General features: G+C 40.6%; 1 protein-coding gene across 1 annotated transcript in view; it reads left to right on the forward strand.

The window, feature by feature from the left end:
• The window catches only part of SRPX (sushi repeat containing protein X-linked), an 88,007-nt gene extending 74,035 nt beyond the window's left edge, over positions 1 to 13,972 (forward strand). Inside the window, exons 6-10 of the mRNA XM_016197021.2 lie at positions 1,032 to 1,153; positions 1,873 to 2,052; positions 3,515 to 3,648; positions 6,136 to 6,257; positions 11,278 to 13,972. Of these exons, the coding sequence (XP_016052507.2) occupies positions 1,032 to 1,153; positions 1,873 to 2,052; positions 3,515 to 3,648; positions 6,136 to 6,257; positions 11,278 to 11,461 (742 nt within the window). The 3' untranslated portion in view covers positions 11,462 to 13,972. The remainder of the gene's footprint in view (positions 1 to 1,031; positions 1,154 to 1,872; positions 2,053 to 3,514; positions 3,649 to 6,135; positions 6,258 to 11,277) is intronic.
• Positions 13,973 to 19,353: the final 5,381 nt, after the last annotated feature.

Below are 19,353 nucleotides of genomic sequence, written 5' to 3' on the forward strand. Positions count from 1 at the left end.
AGCAGCCACTCATATTTGAAGTATGATTCCTCTCAGGTTTATCTGCATTTCAGTTGTGCTTCCTGAGGACCTTAAAGTATCTAAGGCCCAAAGTGACATGTCTCTAATGGTGGGATTTCTGTAATTTTCTTCCAAACCCCTCACTTCATACCTTGTAAAGAGCCACCTTAGACAAGGCTCTAAGGTATAAGGTTCTCCTCAATGGTAACAGTGATAATTTCACATGTCCATTGTTAGCAAATATTCTTATCATTCTTAAGAACTGTAGAGAGAGATTATTTGTCTATTGAAAAACAAACAAAATCTGGCGTTTGACCATGTTGTACCTCTTGGTGTTCTTATCAGACAGCCAAGAAGAAAGATACTAGAGTCACCCTAGCTGTGTGATCTTAGGCAAGTTCCTTAACTTTTCAGTGCTACAGTTTCCTTATCTGTGAAAAGGAGATACTAATACCTACCTCATAGGGTTATTGTGAAGAGTAAATAAACTACTATATGTAAAATGCCTAGAACCGTGCCTGGCACATATAAGGTTTGTGTAAGTGCAAAGAACAATATTATTATAACTATCATTATTATCATCAAGGAATCACAGCAAAATTGAACTTTTGCTCAGGAAAGGTCTCCACTGGCCCAAATAGAAAAAGAAAGTTTCAGTACCCCCTGCAGGCCCAAATTGCCAATGACTGCTTAAACTAAACTCTAAAGACTTGGACCCTGGGTTCTCAGCTTCCTCCATCCTCTGTTCTACCTTCCAGTGAGAAAAATAAATATAAACTTCCCAGGAATTAGAGACTTCTATTTTCTAGTCTCAAGGAGCTCTTCCAAAACAAAGTAAAGCTTAGAAAATTATATTCTTCAATCAATCTTTGTTCTAGTCAAACTGGCCTAGTGGTTGTCATGGCATCCTCTGCAGGGTGCTCAACAAATGCCTGTAATGATAATCTTTGATCATTAGACCCACAATGGCCTAAGTGTTCGAGGTCCATAATGATCATCTTTGCTCTTTCTGTTTTCTCTCCCCCCTTAAGTGTTATTCTAAAGGGCCTTCCCCCAGGCTCGAATTTTCCAGAAGGAGACCACAAGATCCAGTACACAGTTTATGACCGAGCAGAAAACAAGGGCACTTGCAAATTTCGAGTTAAAGTAAGAGGTAAGAATACTGCTTATTGGCTTTACCCCCTCTTTACAAGAGCAAAGGGAAGCAGGCACTCAAGCAAGCACCCTCTTTGAGCACCCACTCCATACAGGTATGCCCCAGCTTGGGTTCACCTCTGATGAAGCTGAGAAAGTGCCATCTTAATGCCTGAATTTCACAATACAAATCCGGATGAGGTTCAGTGCTGGCAGCTTACTTAAGGAGTCTGAGAGCAATAAGCTAGTCTCACATGAGCCCACCCCTGGCTCATGAAAAATATTACTCGGTAACTTTTCCATCCCTGGGCTTGGGTAACCAGCTAAAAACCTGCAAGTCCTCCTATAAGGGAGGTTAGAAGCCCCCTAGGTTCGGCCATTGGACCATGTCCTTGGTGTTCTTGAACCTTTGGTCTACCTGAAAAAAGAAGTGTTTTTAAGGTTTATTTTATGCCTGATGGTTTGGACAGCGAATTACTAACTATCTTCACTGTGTACTCTTCTGTGTTCGACTTCCTCTTATAAAACACAGGGGACTAAACCAGTTGATCTCAGTGGTCTCACTGGTACGAACAGTGACCATTCCAAGGAACTCCCCCCTAGCCAGATGGGCACCCATGCTGATGTAGAAAGCTGATGACAAAGCTTGCTCAGGGTGCATGTGAGACCTCCCTTTCCCTGCTTGCTCTTTGGAGGGGAACTCAGCACTGAGACCCATTTGGGCTTGTCTCCCTACAGTCAGACGCTGTGGCAAACTCAACGCCCCAGAGAACGGTTACATGAAGTGCTCCAGTGACGGGGATAATTACGGGGCCACCTGCGAGTTCTCCTGCATCGGTGGCTACGAGCTCCAGGGCAGCCCGGCCCGAGTGTGCCAGTCCAACCTGGCGTGGTCTGGCACGGAGCCCACCTGTGCAGGTACGTGTGCAGCGCTCTCTGTCGCCCGCAGCAGAAGCTGAAAATCCCTTGGTTCTGGATTCCAGCACAGGGAAGAATCCCTTGGTTCTTTGAAAGATTCAGTGTCATCCCTCTTCATCCGATGGGTAAAAAATAGCTCCTGGATTCCTGCTGCAGCTCATTTCACCCACCCTCCTCCTTTGCCTCTGCCTATCTTCTGATTTCTCTTTCACCACCTCTAAGGAAGAAGCTGGATGGGAACCCAGGACCAGCCTTTAGCAACATTATGAATCAGCAAAGCTTGCTCTAGTTACACTTGTTGCTTCCTTCGACAAATGTAAGATTTTTTTGTACGAAGGCAGTCTACCATGTGTCCAAGTCATATAATGCCTATTTTGCAGCACTGGCTTGAAAGCCATGCAGACCTTGGATATTTAGAATCCTTCCTCCTATGTCAAATGAGGAAGATAATGCCTACTATTTGAGTTGTTGAAAGAATTAAATGAGGCCATCCATTGAGCAGTGGAATAGAGCAGTGCCTGGCTCGGGGTAAGCCCTCAATACATGTCAGCTGTTATTACTGAGGAATAAAACTTGAACTGGGTAGCAATAACAGTGTGAAATCTGGACTAGTCAGAAAATTCTTGATATATCTTTTATTTATATGCTCCTATTTTTGTCTCTTTTTCTGGTCCTTCCTCATCTTGATGATTTTCCTTTAATACCAGCCATTGAGAGTTAGATGAGAGAGAGATGTGCATCATCAGCTAAATGCCTGAGGTTCTTCAATTTCATATCTCTTTTCTTCCCTATCTCACTTCCTGGAGTTGAGAGAATAATGACCCCTCCCACCCCTTCCCTACATGTCCACATCCTAATCCCCAGAACCTGTGGATATTTTGCCTGACATGAAAAAAAGGATGTTGCGTATGTCATTAAGTTAAGGATTTTGAGGTGGGGAGGATATCCTGTATTATCCAGGGGGGCAATGTAATCACAAGGGTCTTTCTAAGAGGGAGGCAGAACGGCTGTCAGAGCCAGAGATCAAGATGATGGAAGCAGAGGTCAGAGAGACAAGAGATTAGAATGAGCTGTGCTGCTGGCTTTGAAGATGGAGGAAGGGCCATGAGCCAAACAATGCAGGTGGTCTCTAGATGCTACAAAAGGCACAGAAACAGATTCTCTCCTAGAACATCTGGGGGAACCCAGCCCTGCCAACACCTTGACTCTAGGCCAGTGAAACCCATTTCAAATGTCTGGTGGCCAGGACTGTAAGCCACCAAGTTCCTGGTGATTTGTCCCTAATGTACTTTCCCATTCCTCTATCAGTGCTTCTTGGGACTACCTCCCGAATAACTGTTTACAATTGAATCTTTATCTCAGGGTCCACTTCTTACACACATGGTTCTGTGTGCCATCATAGGCTATGTTAAGCCAGAACAAGTAGAGCATTTCTGACCTATCTGGCCCTTTCTGATTATAGCCATGAATATCAATGTAGGCGTCAGAACTGCAGCTGCACTTCTGGATCAGTTTTATGAGAAAAGGAGACTCCTCATTGTATCTACACCCACAGCCCGAAACCTCCTCTACAGGCTGCAGTTGGGAATGCTACAGGTGAGTCCTTGGGGCAAGGACAGGAAGAGACCTCTGATAGGAAGGACCCAGTCATTTCATTAAAAGTCAAAGCCAGTTTCAATGCTTCATCCATTTACCGTGAGCTTCAGGTACTGGTACTTTAAAGTTACCACTGTTCATTTCTGGTTCTGGGGCATAACCTGATTAACATGGACTCTTCCCCAGCACTAACCCAATCATTTTCTGACTAATGAGGTTAGTTTGTCTTCACTAATGAGCCACACCGGCATTCTGTCCAGGCCCAGCCAAAAAACAATTGTCTCTGCTGAACCTGTCCAAGATATGCCTGGGCTGGAGGTGATCAATTGTTCGCTCAAAAGTCTGGCTCAGGGAATAAGGGGAGATTCTACCTTGGGCCTCAGGTTCTACCCCCAGGGAGCTTCCTCAGCTTTCACAGAGCCCCTCAGAGAGTGACAACCATCTTTAGAACACTGGGTCTCAAAGTGTGGTCCATGGACCAGTGGCATCAGCATCACCTGGGAGCTCGCTAGAGATGCAAATGCTCAAGTCCCCATTCTGGCCCTTGGATCACAATCTATATTTTAATTAGATTGGGTGATTCCTAAGCACCTGAAAATTTGAGGAACACTTTTCTAGGAAATGTGCTCTACTTAGCTGTGTAAATTTTGTAACTACACAATGAAGCAACCAGTATCTTTAAGAAACAACAGCTAGATACTGAAAGGATCAAACTAGAAGTTGTTTGATTTTGTCTTTAAGCTTGTTTACGATAGGAGTGGCCAACCTGACTGGATGCTAAAGAAGCAGGATGTACATTGGGTCATGGACACTGTGCCCCACTTTTTTTGAGGACTATTTCATTTATTACAGTGAATAGAACTAAGTGTTTAGAACAATCTTGGGTTAATCAAAAGCTACAATTTTACTTCTCACTTCAGCATTAATACAATGAATCATAAATCTTCGTTCTCCTCGCATGAGTTAAGGACTTCCCATGAACTCTGAACAACCACACAAAATTTTTCAGGCTCCTTAAATAAGAGCCCAATTCATGATGTCTTTATCACCATTCCTGCCACATTACCTCCATTCTTGTATTCCCTTGTCCCAGCTAGGAGACTTGCTCTTCAGGTAACACAAGCTCACACCACTCCATTGTGTGGGAAATCGGCCTTGCAGGCTCTATTCAATGATCCTAACATTTCCTGACCTCTTCTTATTCCATAGAAAAATGATTAATCCAAACAACTTGCTTTTCCTCTATGTTGACAAACTATGACTTTTATAGGTAATTTTTTTTCAATCTTATTTTTTAATTTATCTTGTTGAAAATATTATAAATGTCCCCTTTTTCCCCTCATTGACTCTCCCCCTCCCCCTCCCCCTGGTCTTCACCACACTATTGTCTGTGTCCATGTAAAATTTTATTGGAACACAGCCACACTCGTTCATTTGTGCATTGTCTATGGCTACGTGTGCAGCACATTGGCACAATTGTTTAGGACAGAGACTATCCGGCTCTGCAGAGCTTAACATATATACATTCTGGCCCTTTGCAGAAAAAGTCTGCTGACCCCTGCCCTAGTCTAGCTCATTTCCTCGGGTACCAGCAGAATTACCAATCAACAGGTTGGATAAGATATTTGGCATCAATGTGTATATGTGACCTCCCCCAACTCAATATATTTATATTGTATTTTGTATTTTAACCAGAGCCTTCAAAGGGTGGTTTGATCAACTTAGATATTTCATTTGGAATAATAAAAAGTATATTTTTACCTTTTTAAAGTTTGTTTGTTTGTTTACCAGTTCTGTCATCAATATATGGTTGTTTCAGTGGAATTGTCATTTAAAAATGGTGTTCTAATAATTCAGGAGGTTCAAATTTCTTTTCCCATTTAGGCAGATTTGTCTTATGTTATTTTTTGTTCCCTATTGCCATTGCTGCTCCTGATGAGAAACCTCCTGGCACATGATTGAATAGGCCATGTTCCTGCAGCTCTTGCCAAGGACCAGCTCAGAGAGCTGGAACTTTTTATTCTTGTTTCTCTGATGTGCTGGGGGTGGGGTGGGGCTGGGGACGGGGGGGGGGGTCTGGGGGCTTAGAGCAAGAGATGCATAGAGTAGATACAGGTCAGATAGGGGTACTCTGGAAATATTTTTCTCTCCTTGCAAAGACAAATTTAGAATCCTCTGGAGGTATTCTTGGACACTTTCTAGGAAATTTGGCTCATGTAAGATCTTACCCCATCTGGAAAGACAGAGACTGCTATTTACTTAGGTTTTCAAAATTCCATTGCCAAGCCATTTCTGAATGATTCTTCTAGGAAGGTATTAAGGTTTTATAGCCACTGGTTTCACCCAATTTTCAAATTTTAGGACAGTGTGGAGTGGGCAGATAAACTTCCAAAAACAGACCAATTCTGTTTCCTTCAATCTGTAGTTTCACATGGACGTCTCTTTCTTCAGCCATGCTCACACCTCCCCTATTGTTTTTTTTTCCAGCAAGCACAGTGTAACCTGGATCTTCGACATATCACTGTGGTAGAGCTGGTAGGTGTGTTCCCGACCCTCATTGGCAGGATAGGAGCAAAGATTATGCCTCCAGCCCTAGCTCTGCAGCTCAGGTAGGGGGACGCCCTGTCCTTAAATTTTCTCCCCTATAAATATACTTTTTCTGATCATGGTCCCTGATATCTTTCTATTCAGTATTGATTCCAGGTAACCTTCAACATTTAATTGCTTTTATTTATTTAATTTTGTCCTGTTGTATTTACATCTATAACTTTCTTTGAGATCAGTGCCAAATCTTCAAAATTTGCTACACATCAATTGCAGGCAACACTCAGGGAGGTTATTCTACATAAAACAATGAACAAAAGGTCACAAAACTAACAGTAAAATCACCAACAAACTTATAGCATAAACGAGGATAATTTGTGACAACAAAAACATAAAGGAGGAGGGAGTAAAAGTCAGAATTTGCAAAGGAGGATGGAGAGCAGAGAAAGGACCACTGTATATGTGAAACTTCATTTTTCATAAACCTAATGGTAACTACACACACAACCCAAAACCGAGACACTTCGCATAGAAAAAGAGGAAACATGGGAAAGAAGTATGGAATACCACCAAACAAAAACAACAGACAGAAACACAAAGGCAAAGAACCAATGGAGGCACAGAACTACCAGTAAACAAAAGATAAAATGGCTATAAAAATACTATGTCAATAATTGCCCTAAATGTAAATGTACTGAATTCACCAATAAAAAGGCACAGGAGTAGCAGATTGGATGTGAAAACAAAACCCAACTATAAGCTGTCTTCATGAGACACATCTAAGCTGCAAAGACAAAGAGTCAAACCAAAAGGGTAGAAAATGATTCTCAAAACAAATACTATCCACAGAAAAGCAGGTGTAGCCATACTTATATCTGACAAAATAGATCTCAAGATAACAAAGGTAAAAGAGACAAAGATGGACATTTTATAACGATAAAGGGGACACTACATCAAGAAAACAACACTTCTTAACATATATCCACCCATCCAGGGAGCACCGAACTACATAAAGCAACTACTAACAGAATTAAAGGGAGAAACTGACAAAAACACAGTCATACTTGGACACCTAAATATTTTATTGACAGCTCTAGACAGATCATCCAAACAGAAAATCAATAAAGAAATATTATTCTTTAATGACACATTAGACTAAATGGACTTAATTGACATTTACAGAGACTTTCATCCCAGAACATCAGATAATACATTGTTTTCCAGTACACATGGAACATTCTCAAGGATAGACCATGTGTTGAGTCACAGAACTAGCATCAACAAATTCAAGAAGATTGAAACTATACCAAGCCTATTCTCTGACCACAGTGCTTTGAAATTAGAAATCAACTGCAAAAAGGAAGTAAAGAAACCCACAAACACATAGAGATTCAACAACATACTACTAAAAAAATGACTGGGTCAAAGAAGAAAGAAAAGGTGAGATCAAAAGATATATAGAGACAAGTGAGAATGACAATACAATGTATCAAAACTTGTGGGATGCAGCAAAAGCAGTAACAAGAGGGAAGTTGATATCCTTACAAGCCTATCTGAGAAAACAAGAGAAATCCCAAGTAAACAACCTAACATCACATCTTAAAGAACTAGGAAAAGAAGAACAAAAGCAACCCACAGTCAGCAGAAGAAAGGAGATACAAATTAGAGCAGAACTGAATGAAATAGAGAACAAAAAGACTGGACAAAATATTAAAACAACAAAGAGCTGGCTCTTTGAAAAGATTAATGGAGCCACTTTGATTGGTAGATGGATGAAGAAGCTGATGGGGATAGTAGCTCTGAGGAGGCAGGGAAAGCTTCAGTTCTGTTGGTTGAAATCGGATTCCGGGAACTGCTTTATCATGCCTGGCTCGGGTGGCACAAACACAGTGCAGGCAGGCAGTTCAGTGCAGGCTTCTTCTCCCTGAAGGGAAGTTGGCACGAGAGGCCCCTGTGTAGAAATGGCTGCTAGGCTCTGTGGTTTTGTTGTTGTTGTTATTAATTTGAGCCCCATTAGCCACAGGAAGCCCTTTTTAGTAGGTATATTCTGATTCTCAGGGTCCACAAGACACACAGAATGGGAAGGGGGAGCGTGTGAGAGCCAGTGAGCAAAGATTTGGAGGTGAGGAGATGCAGAGAGGAAACTCAGGGAAGTGGAGACATGGAGACTTAGACAGAGGTGAGGGACCAGGATGGACACAGTTACAGAAAGGCACAGAGAGATGGAGGTACAGAGACACACACAGAGAGACAGGGACAGTAGGAGACAGACAGACTAAGAGACACAGACTCCGAGGGACTGAGAAATGGAGAGACAGAGATAGAGAGATGAAGAGATTGAGAGACAGAAAGAAATGGAGATGGAGAGAGGGGGCAAAAAGAGAAAAAGCAGACAGGAAGGGACAGAGACTGAGAGACCGAGATGGAGACAAAGACTGAGAGAAAGACAGAGGTTCCACTGGCTTTAGCAAGGCAAAGGGATGGCACAGTGATGCCACCCACTAGCTGGAGATGGCAGCCACTGGCAAAATAATAAAAAAAATAAAACGAAGGAAAAAAGGAAAGATGGTGTTTGCTGGGTTTAGCAAGGCAGAGGGAAAGCACAGAACGGTGCTTACCAGCCTTTGTTGCTGAAGAATACTGGTCAGGCCCCCGCTACTCAGTCTGGTGCTTTAACATGATCAAATGATCCTCCTGCACAAAGTCTGCGTGGTTTTCAAACGGTTGCTTCTGCACTGTGCCTTGGAGCCAGGGAGTCTACATGCGGGCCCTGTAGGGGCCATTTCTCAGTTTGCAACAGCCCTGCAGGTTTCATGGACTCAAGCCCCATTGGTTTTCAAAACTAGATGTTGAGAGGGCTAATCTCTCAGGTGCAGGCATTAAACGTTGGAGGGCCTGGTGTGGGCTACAAACCCTTCGCGCCTCAGGGAAAAGCTCTCCGTTTTGAGTTTCCTCCAAATGTGGGCCACCATGCTGGGGTGGGGTTTATAGTGAGACTGTGTCTCAGCCTTTCCTACCCAGCTAGATGTGGTCTCCTTCTTGCTTACCCAATATGCAGAGTCACTGTGCTAGTTTTTAGGGTTTTTTCCCCCCAGAAGAAATTGTTCCACGTGTAGTTGCAGTTTCAGTGTGTCCGTGGGATTAGGTGAGTTCAGGATCTTCCTACATCACCATCTTGAACCAGAACCTCCCGTAGTATTTTTGAGTCTGCAGAGTTCTCTAGAAGATTCTCCAGGAAGAATTCATTTCAGTCTGATAACAGACATTTGTGTAAGTAGGACATACCCCTGGCACCAGCGCTCATCTTGTTGGGGTGTCTCATCACCCATCCCCAAGAGTTGTGGTCTCTTGGCCACGGTGGGATGCATTTCTGTGCTTGTTGCTAGCCTGCTGATCTGACCACTCACACCTTCCCCTGGTGGTTTTCTGTCTTAGTATCTATGTCCATTAAGGCACAGAGCTCACATGATGAATGTGCATGGCTACAGGTGGCACCGTGGGAGCGGCTTCCATCCTAGCCTCATAAGCGCTGTAACAACAAAGGCTCCAAATCCTCGTTGGTTACCCACAGGCTTCAGACAGCACAACATTGCTTGGCCCTTTTCTCACTCCAGACCTGCTTACTTCTCAATTCTTCTGTTTCCTGGAACCTCCCCCCCACCCTCTTACTTCTCAATTCTTCTGTTTCCTGGAACCCCCCCCCCACCCTCTTACTTCTCAATTCTTCTGTTTCCTGGAAACCCCCCCCCCCCCCCGCTAGGATTTCTCTCTCCTCTCCCCACCACCAAAAGACTGGATACTTCTCTTCTTAAAGATACAGAGCAATTTAGCTCTCCATTCTCACCTGACTTCACGGTCTACATTCACAAGTTCAAAGACTCATTAAAGCACCTCTAGAAAGCATGGACACCCGACCTCCCCTCTTACCACTGCAGGAAACCTGGCAGAGACACTGTAATGTTGTCTCTCTTATTTCTAGGCACTGGAAGTGGATTAGCAATTTAGCTGCCCATCCATCTTCCCTGAAAATCCCTCTTAAAAGGCAGAAGAAAGTGTAGTCAGTTTAGATTTTGAATGAATTTTTAATTTGATCAATTTGTGTGAGAAAAAACATTTTATTTGAAATCCAGATGGCAGTATGTGTCCCGCCTCACACACAATCTCAAGATATCTAAACTAAAAAACAAAATCTGGAAAAGCGACTGAGCAGGCTCATTTTTTTTCACTGGGTTCAGCTTATCCATTGTTTGCTTTCTTTGTTTTTCTTCATCTAAACCTGTTTGTATTGATATAAAAATCATATTTTTAACTGTTTGAATTCTAGTGAAATAGAGTACAAAAAAAATCAGACTTTTGAAACCACTTCAAATTCTTTTTGGAATTATTTGAGGTATAAATTATAATTAACCAAATCAATATACCTAAGGTGTAGACCAAGTTCAATCCCCTCTAACTATGCTACCTTGTGCTGGCTACTGAATGGACCAGACTTACAAAGTCCTGTGCATTGGAGGATGTTAAGCAGCATCCCTGGCCTCTATCCCACTGCGACAATCAAAAATGTGTCCAGACATAGCCAAATGTCCCCTGTGTGGAAAAGTCAATCCTGTTGATAACCACTGACCTATATCTTGCATGTATGTGGTTGTGCAAACCTAGTCTGCAAAGTTGGATTGACTCCAATTTAATGCAAAATATCTGTTAGTGTTGTTTTACATGACTTGTGGCAACTATAGGTATATAGCACCATTGCAGGCCTGATGAGTTCCTGACCATTATAATCCAAAGCAGTGCTATTCAACCTTTTATGCGCATGCCAGGCATCTGGGGATCTTGCTAATAATGCAGATTCTATCTAATTCAGTAGGTTTAGGGTGGAATGTGGGGTTCTCCATTTCTAACAAGATCCCATGTAATGCTGCTGGTCCAAGAGACCACACTTGGAGTGGCAAGGGTCTAAAGGTTGATTTAGTCCTTTGTGGTAGTTAGCTTTTCTCTGCACACTGTGTCACCATATGGCTCTGGTTGTTCCACCAGAACCCTTGGGAGTCAGGTTTGACATATTCTTCTCTTTTTCTTCCCTAGATTGTTGCTACGAATCCCACTCTATTCCTTCAGCATGGTACTAGTAGATAAGCATGGCATGGACAAGGAGCGCTATGTCTCCCTGGTGACACCTGTGGCCCTCTTCAACCTGATTGACACTTTCCCCTTGAGAAAAGAGGAGATGATCCTGCAAGCTGAAATGGGCCAGACCTGTAACACCTGATGTTATGGTTCCTCTCTCTGCAGCCTCTCTTCTCTTTCTATATAGTGTTATGCACACTGAAAGGCCTTAAAAATATCCTTGATGTACAGATTTTTATTTGTAATTTTTAAAGTCTATTTTATTATGACCTTTCTTTGCACTTAAAAATTAGCACAATACTCTTTGTACTTTGAAGTTTTCCAAAAAATGATACAACTATGTTTACTATTTCCAACGTTCTTTACTCCATGATGGCTGGTTAATTTTGTAGAGAAATTAGAAACCACAATCATACACATGCTTTTAATATGTTATTCAGTGTGATAAGTAACTTTTCTTCAATCTTTTTTAACATAAAACTTTTACTAATAAAATATTTTGGAGCAAATTTATTAAAACTCATGTTGTCAAGTGGTTTTAGGACTTATTCTTAGTGGTGTTTTAAGTATGGAAAAAATGGCAGCAGCGACCTGTCTCTAGCGCAGGAAGTAGAAAGTGAAAGAGGTGAGTGAAAGTCTGCCAGGCCACTTTGGCTGCAGCTGGATGGCCCCACGGCTCTTCAGCAACACCCCAGATTTCTGAAGAGAGACCTCCCTGACTGGAGGGAGGGAAGGGAAGACAAAGAGAGCTGCTTTCTGCTCCAGGAGTCCAGCAAGAGATCCACCCAGAGATCTCTGCGAACCCCCTTCCCACTCAAATATCTCCCTAACAGGCCCTGGGTAAACCCAAAGCCCCAAGTGAACACACATCGCTGCCCACTCTAGCACCACCTCTTTTTCTTCTTTTCCATGCCATCTTTATTATGTGCACATTCCAACCTTAAGGAGTCAGTCAGCTCCCATAAGAGAAATAAAAACTTTTTGCTATAGTGCCACATTCTAGAAAACAAAAGAAAGGCTCCTAACTACTAACCTGTTGAACTGTTAGAATAAAAGTAAACAAAGCTTTACTTAAATAAGAAAGGTGTTGCCTACTTCAAATGTATCAACAGAGGCATATTTTATCAATCACTATGAAAAATCATGATTATGTGGTATTAAAATAAGAAAATGCCAATCTCTAGCAACCAAACCCAAAGACATGGAATATTGCAATCTAATTGATAAAGAACTCAACATAGCTGTTATTAAGAAATTCAATGACACCTGCTTTGCAAAAAATGTTTAAAGGAGCTCTTCAAGCTGAAACAGAAAGATGAAGTACACAAAACTCTGATTAAGGTGATAAATAGAATTAGAAAACTTTAACTCTATTTTAGAATAGTAAATTAAACAAATTTGATTCCTAAGTTCATTGAATTGCCTTAGAGCTATTCTTAGAGCTCAAATTAATGAACAAAAGCAGTACATTACCAAAGAGAATGAAATTCTAAAAGATAAACAAACAAATTAATTTGATTCTTAATAACAGCTATGTTGAGTTCTTTATCAATGTCTTTGGGTTTGGTTGCTGGAGATTGGCATTTTCTTATTTTAATAACAATTATAGCACAAAGTTTTTTAAAAAAGAGCATTAAGAATAACTATGACTACTATAATTCAGTAAAAAAATAGCATAAAGAGATAATTTGTGACATCAAAAATATAAATGTGGAGGAGTAAAAGAGTGGAACCATTATAGGAAAATGAAGATAAATTTCTATCAGCAGAAAAATGACTATTTTATCCAATAAATGTATTATGTAAACTTCACGGTAACCGCAATCAAATATCTAGAGCAGAGACACAAAACATTAAAAAGGGAAATCACCATGGAAAATCACCAACTTACAAAGGTAGAAACAGAAAGAAAAAGAAACAATGGAGAGATAAAATAAGCTGAAGGCAAAATGTAAAATGGCAGTAGTAAATCCTTACATATCAACAATCACCATGAATATAAATGAATTAAACTCACCAATCAAATTGCACCGAGTGGCTGGATGGATTAAAAAACCATGACATAAGCATATGCCAGCTATAGAAGTCTCATTTTCAGCTCTAGAGATACACATAGGCTAAAAGTGAAAGGATGGATGATATTCCAAACAAGCAAAAGTCAAAAGAAGGCCAGCAGAGCCATACTTATGTTACGTAAAAAAGATGGGAAGCCAAAAATGGTAACAAGAGACAAAGAAGGTCATATAATTATAAAGGGATCAATACATCAAGAAGATTTAACAAATGCTTTCACTCAACAACCAAAAAGCAGATTAATGATTGCCAGAGGGGGTGGGGTAAGTGAAAGAGGTGATGGGTGTCAAGGGGTACAAACTTCCAGCTATAAATAAATAAGTCATGGAATGGAATGTACAGCAAAAAGAAAAAAAAAGCTTGCAACTATGTATGGTGATGGATGTGAACTAGACTTATTATGGTAATCATTTCATAATATGTACAAATATAAACTCATTATGTTGTATATCTGAAACTAATATAATGTTACATGCCAATTATGCCTCAATAAAAAAAACAAATTAAAACTGAGAAAAAAAGTTAAATTATATTTCAACTCATTTAGAAAAAATAAACTCATAGATAACATATTTTTAGAAAAACTAAATATGCTTCTCAAAACAAAACAAAAAAGTGAGATGAGTGACATTATTTCATATTATTGCAAGTATCTTCAAAATTTACCATAAAAGCAGACAGCTAGGTTCTCATCTATACTTCACCATTCAGTCTGTTGCAATATCAGTATGTTTTTTCTGAAGTATAGGAAGAAATCTGGCATCACCAAGATATATATTTGGAAAAAAGAGGAGTATTTTAATACCTATTTAGATAACTGGATATTCTTCATTGAAACTTCACTAAAACTCAATATGGAAAACTTTTTTTACTCTGTTGTATTAAAATCCATTGGTATATGTTGCACTTTGAATGGATCTTTTACTCATACACGATTTATATTTCATGCATTGGTCATTTAAGAAATATTCAGTCAAGTAGCTCTTCCAAAAGTCCATAAAATTTGTTATACAATACCAAAAAGAGTCACATTAATTCAGGTCATCACCAATCTTATGAGAAAAGTCTCTAAGTATTGGGAATCTGTCACACTCACCACAGTGTATACAAGTTTTTCAAAATTGAAATTTTTGCTTTAAAGCTCAAATTTTATCATTGCCAGTTGTTTTCCTTGAAGTGATAGGCTGGCTCACTTTGTTCATTTTTGAGAAAATGTCTGCCCAGTCCTCAAGCCTGAATAACTATGGTGTGTCTGTCATTCATTCTTTAAAATAAAAAATGGTGAAAAATGCAGCCAGTTCAATTTGTGACCCAAATGCAAAAGTGCTTTTCCTTGAGGCAACCCTTGTACTTTGGTATACACAAAAAATATTTAAAGACACATATTTCACAGGGAAGGGGGTTAGGGGGGTAGGAAGAGATTAACCAAAGAACTTCTATGCATATATACATAACCCATGGACACAGAAATAGTGTGGGGAAGGCCTGGGGAGGGGGAGGGAGTGGGGTGAAGAGGAAAAAAGGAGACATCTGTAATACTTTCAACAATAAAGATAAATTAAAAACATGTTACTTAAAGGTCAAGTTTTAATAACATTAATAATTTCACTGCTTCAAGGACCTTCTTAAAGTAGATTTTTTTGTTTTGTTTTTTTACTGTGAGTGCATGAAAGCAAAGAAACACACTGCCTTGATTCATGCCGAAGTGCCTGCAGTTTCACTCACCATTACGTCTGTGCCACTGGTACAGATCTCAGCACAGTGAAAAAAGCAAATAAGGAAAATAGCTCTGACCTTGTTGACCTCCTGGAAAGGTTTTAAGATGCCCAGGAACCAGCAGACCACACATTGCGAGTTGCAGCCTTAAATTGAAGTGTGATGATTGTTAATATCATTCTGGAATGATGACAGAAACTTGAGTAGAAAGGCATAGAAGCATAACAAAATTTTAGCTTTTTTTGTCAACTCTGGTAGGACTTGTAGCTGCATATCTTCGAGACAAACAAAGTTGAAGGGAAAATCCCTTCAAATGTGCTGCATCTCTTCATGTTTTCTGTAACTATCCTTTTTTGAGAAGTTCTATATCTTAACTAGATTTATAAAAAATGAAGAGCAGGAATGAGTGGGCACTTTTGGCTCATCGAGAATCCAAACTGTAACAATGCATGCACATTTTCATTTAATCTTCACAATAAGTCACAAATATTTCCTCTCCTCCCTTATTTTCTTGCTTTTTAATGGTAAACTTGGGATTTGCAGTAACAAAAGAGACACTGGAAGGTTCTCCTTAGCTAGTGCCCTAAGGGTTGCCAGGGTAAAGGACACTTCTTTTTTTGTCAGGACTTGGCAACCACCACACCTTTGGCCTACCAGTTCTCTCAATACCTTTTATGTCAGTCATTCTTAACCTTGGATGCACATTGGAATTGTGTGGGGAGTTCTAAAGATACTGATGACTTGGAACCGCCCCTAGAGATTATGATGTCATTTGTCTGTGCAGACGGGGCATGGTGGATTCTAGAAGCTTCCAGGAGGATTCTCATGTGCAGCTAAGGGTGAGGATCCCTGTTTTGGGTGAGGTAAGAAGGATGCATGTATAATCACTGATATGACTTACGGAATTCTCTCTGCCTATGGTCAGTGTTTAGAGTTTGCCTTACAAAGTTAGAATTATGCTTAACTCATTTGAAGTATAGCACTTGTTTCTCCTTAAGAAAAAAGCATATGAATGATGAAAGGTACGGTTTTTTTAAAAACTTGAATCAGTTTTACTGGTGAATATGTAACATGAAGATGTATTTCTATTATTATGGTGTTATTTCTGAATGTGCTCAGCTTAAGGATTTGTTTTCCTCTTTGTTCTATGGCTGTATCAGAACTTGGGGAAAACAATTTCTCTACACAGAGTTTGGAATTTTGTTTTATGTGTCTGTCTCTTTCTCCATCAGAAGCAACAATTTTCCCTACAGGATGGTACAGTGCTTAGGCAGAAGTGCCCTGAGACTAACAAATTGATTTCAAATAGAAGTGAAATGCTGTTATCCATCTGGCGACAGTTCAAATCTGAATCCTTCTTTTTTTAGTATCTTCCAATGTATCTCTTAGTTTTGCGGAATTGCATGTGATTATTGGGCTGGCCATTAAGTAGATTTCTGATGCCTTCTGAAACTAAGCATGGACTCAAAGGCTTGGGGAACAGTCACCTCTTTCTTGGAAAATTAAAACAGGAAGAAATACTCTCATTTTTCAACAAGTGGCAGCAAATTTAGAAGATGATCTTGTGAAGGAAGTGAGTTCCAGGGCCCTCTAGAGCAATGGTCCTCAGAGAGTAAGTCTCCTACTGGCTTTTGTTCCCTGCACCAAAGAGATAGAGAGCTGGCCCCAGAATGTAAATTGATAATGTCAATAAATGCACCATTTAGTTCAGCTGATATTTTTTATAGCAAAGCCTTCTCAATGAAGGAAGCAGCGCATTCACTTATATTCTGAGACAAGCTCCTTATTTTATCATGGATTAGTGCTCTGAGTACCATTGCTCTAGAGGAGGGCCAGGGGATAGACATCTGTTCCTTTGTCTCTTTGGGGACAATTAAGAAATTAGGAATTGGGAAAAGGAAACACAATAAACTTTCCCAAAGGCACAACAGCTCTTGTACTAGCCTGAATAGCCTCAGGCATTGCTAGATTTCTGTAATAAAACAGCCTATGCAATTCTGAAAGGTAGCTTTGCTAAAGGGTTATTAAGTTCTAGACAGGCAGCCTAGACTAATTAACAAAGGTATAAAGAAGGTTCCTGTCTGTTAAAATAGGTTTGGCCAGAATATATGCCCGTTGTCACACAGGGCAGTGAATGTGAGTTAACTGCAACTCCTGAGGAATCTGATATGTTCCCAGATTGGTAGGTTATTCTATCCTTGCAAAAAAGTGCTGAACTCGGTTCATAAAGAGTCACAAACAACAGTAACTTGCATTTCTGCGCACACAAAAAATCAAAAACAAAATTGTACACATGTCGGTAGCATTTGCTTGGGAGTTATTTCATGAGAAATGAAATGACTAAATATTCTAATGTTTTAGCACTGTTGTAACAACTACGAGTCCTGGGCAAGGCCATGATCTCATTGATTTCCTGAGAAAGAATATCTAAGTACTGTGTTGATTCTGATATTTGAAATTCATTCTGAATAACACACAATCTGTCACACTACTGCACTGTAGCTGTCTTTGAGATGAGCTGTACTGTGAACGCTAATCATTCATTGATTCATTCATTCACCAGGAATATGTTGCAACAAAGCACAGTTCATTGATCCGAAGACGTACTTTTTTCACAGTTTCACATCTCTGAAAAGGAAAGTGTCTTACAATCAATGACATGTTTTTAAGTCAAAGTACTGGCGGGAAACAGATGGCAGACTCAAATGGGAATTAAAGAGGACACCATGAAAGGATTCTTTACAATGGTGTGAACATGGTAAAAGGAACTCAATAAGGGTATTGAAGCACTTCAAAGCTAGCAGCATCGGAGGATATTTACTACCCTAGGCCTGAGGGGCAAGGGGAGGGAGTGATTACTGGAACCCAGAGAGAACTACAGGTATAGCTTTAGGACTGACCAGCCAAGAGGAGCTCTGGCAGAGGAACAGAGCCTTTAACAACCTTCAGCCCAGCAGGGAGGGAGCATGGGAAAGAAATACCCTGAACTTTCTCCCCACCTGTCCTCTAATCTCTGATACTGGTTCCAGTCGGCCAAACCCAGCTGAAAACCAGAGGGCACAGGAGCAAAACACAAAGCAATTTGGAAAACTGCAGAGAGTGAGTACGGTGGGCAAACATATTATTACGCACAGCTCATCCCTTTAACCCTCACCATGTGCTCTTTTCCGTTGTCTGAATAAAAAGCTCATGTCATCTACTGCAGGTGTCATCAAACTACAGCCCACAGGCTGGCCATCTGTTTTTGTAATTAGTTGTAATTGGAACACAGGCACGCACATCCTTTTACTTATTATTTATGGCTGTTTGTACTCTACAAAAGCAAAAATGAATAGTTGTAACAAAGGCTGGATGGCCCACAAAGCCTGAACTATTTACTATCTAGCTCTTTCAGAAAATTTTCTGACCCCTGACTACTGCATCGCTGCAGGGTAACCTCAGTTCTGTCATACTCCCGTAAGAAACCTGAAATCTTAGCTACCATCAGGGCTCTTCATAGAAGATAGCTGGAGGAGAGAGCGGGTGGAAGATACAGTTAATCGACATAGAGCATAGGTGCTTCAATCCCACTTCTATAGCTGGTCATGAGATCTGAGTTGCTAATCATTTCAAATTCTTCTTACTTTCTGCCAGCGCTTTAGCTGGATGAATTTCTTTACCTGGAAGATTGACACAAATCTTCATTCCCGAAGGATCTGGTTCCTTAGTGGCCCTGTTTTTATTGGTTGCTGCAGTTTGCCACTTGATGAGGGCTATTGATAGATACCTCAATAAACCCCCTTAGCTCTAGACATAGTTCTCCTTATAACTATTTTGTATGAACAATTCAATTTCCTCTTGATAATCACTTGAGCAAGCACAGGTAGCCCCTTCTTTACCTGTAGGTTCAGAGTTGTGAGGAACCCCAAAGGTTTAAGAGACATTTTCAGCTCCCAACGTAATAACACCGTAACTGTTTCCTGTGAAGCATCCTCCCTTGGGCACTAGAACCATTAGGTTCCTTGAATTCAAGTTTGTGAAGATATATAGGAAGAACTACTTAAGTGGGCTCTTAAGTATAATGAGAAGGGCATTTCCAAGCTTCACACCTTGGTCTCTGAACCCATGTGTTTTGCCTATGAGGATGACGGTACCATATTTTGGCTGCTGGTTTAAAAGCATATACTAACTACATCACGTAAGATATCTCCCAGCCTCACTAGGTATTGTCGATCAGCAAATTCTGTAACTGAGCTTTGAGGAAGC

Source organism: Miniopterus natalensis, chromosome X, assembly GCF_054644295.1.
Source record: "Miniopterus natalensis isolate mMinNat1 chromosome X, mMinNat1.hap1, whole genome shotgun sequence".
NCBI lineage: Eukaryota > Metazoa > Chordata > Mammalia > Chiroptera > Miniopteridae > Miniopterus > Miniopterus natalensis.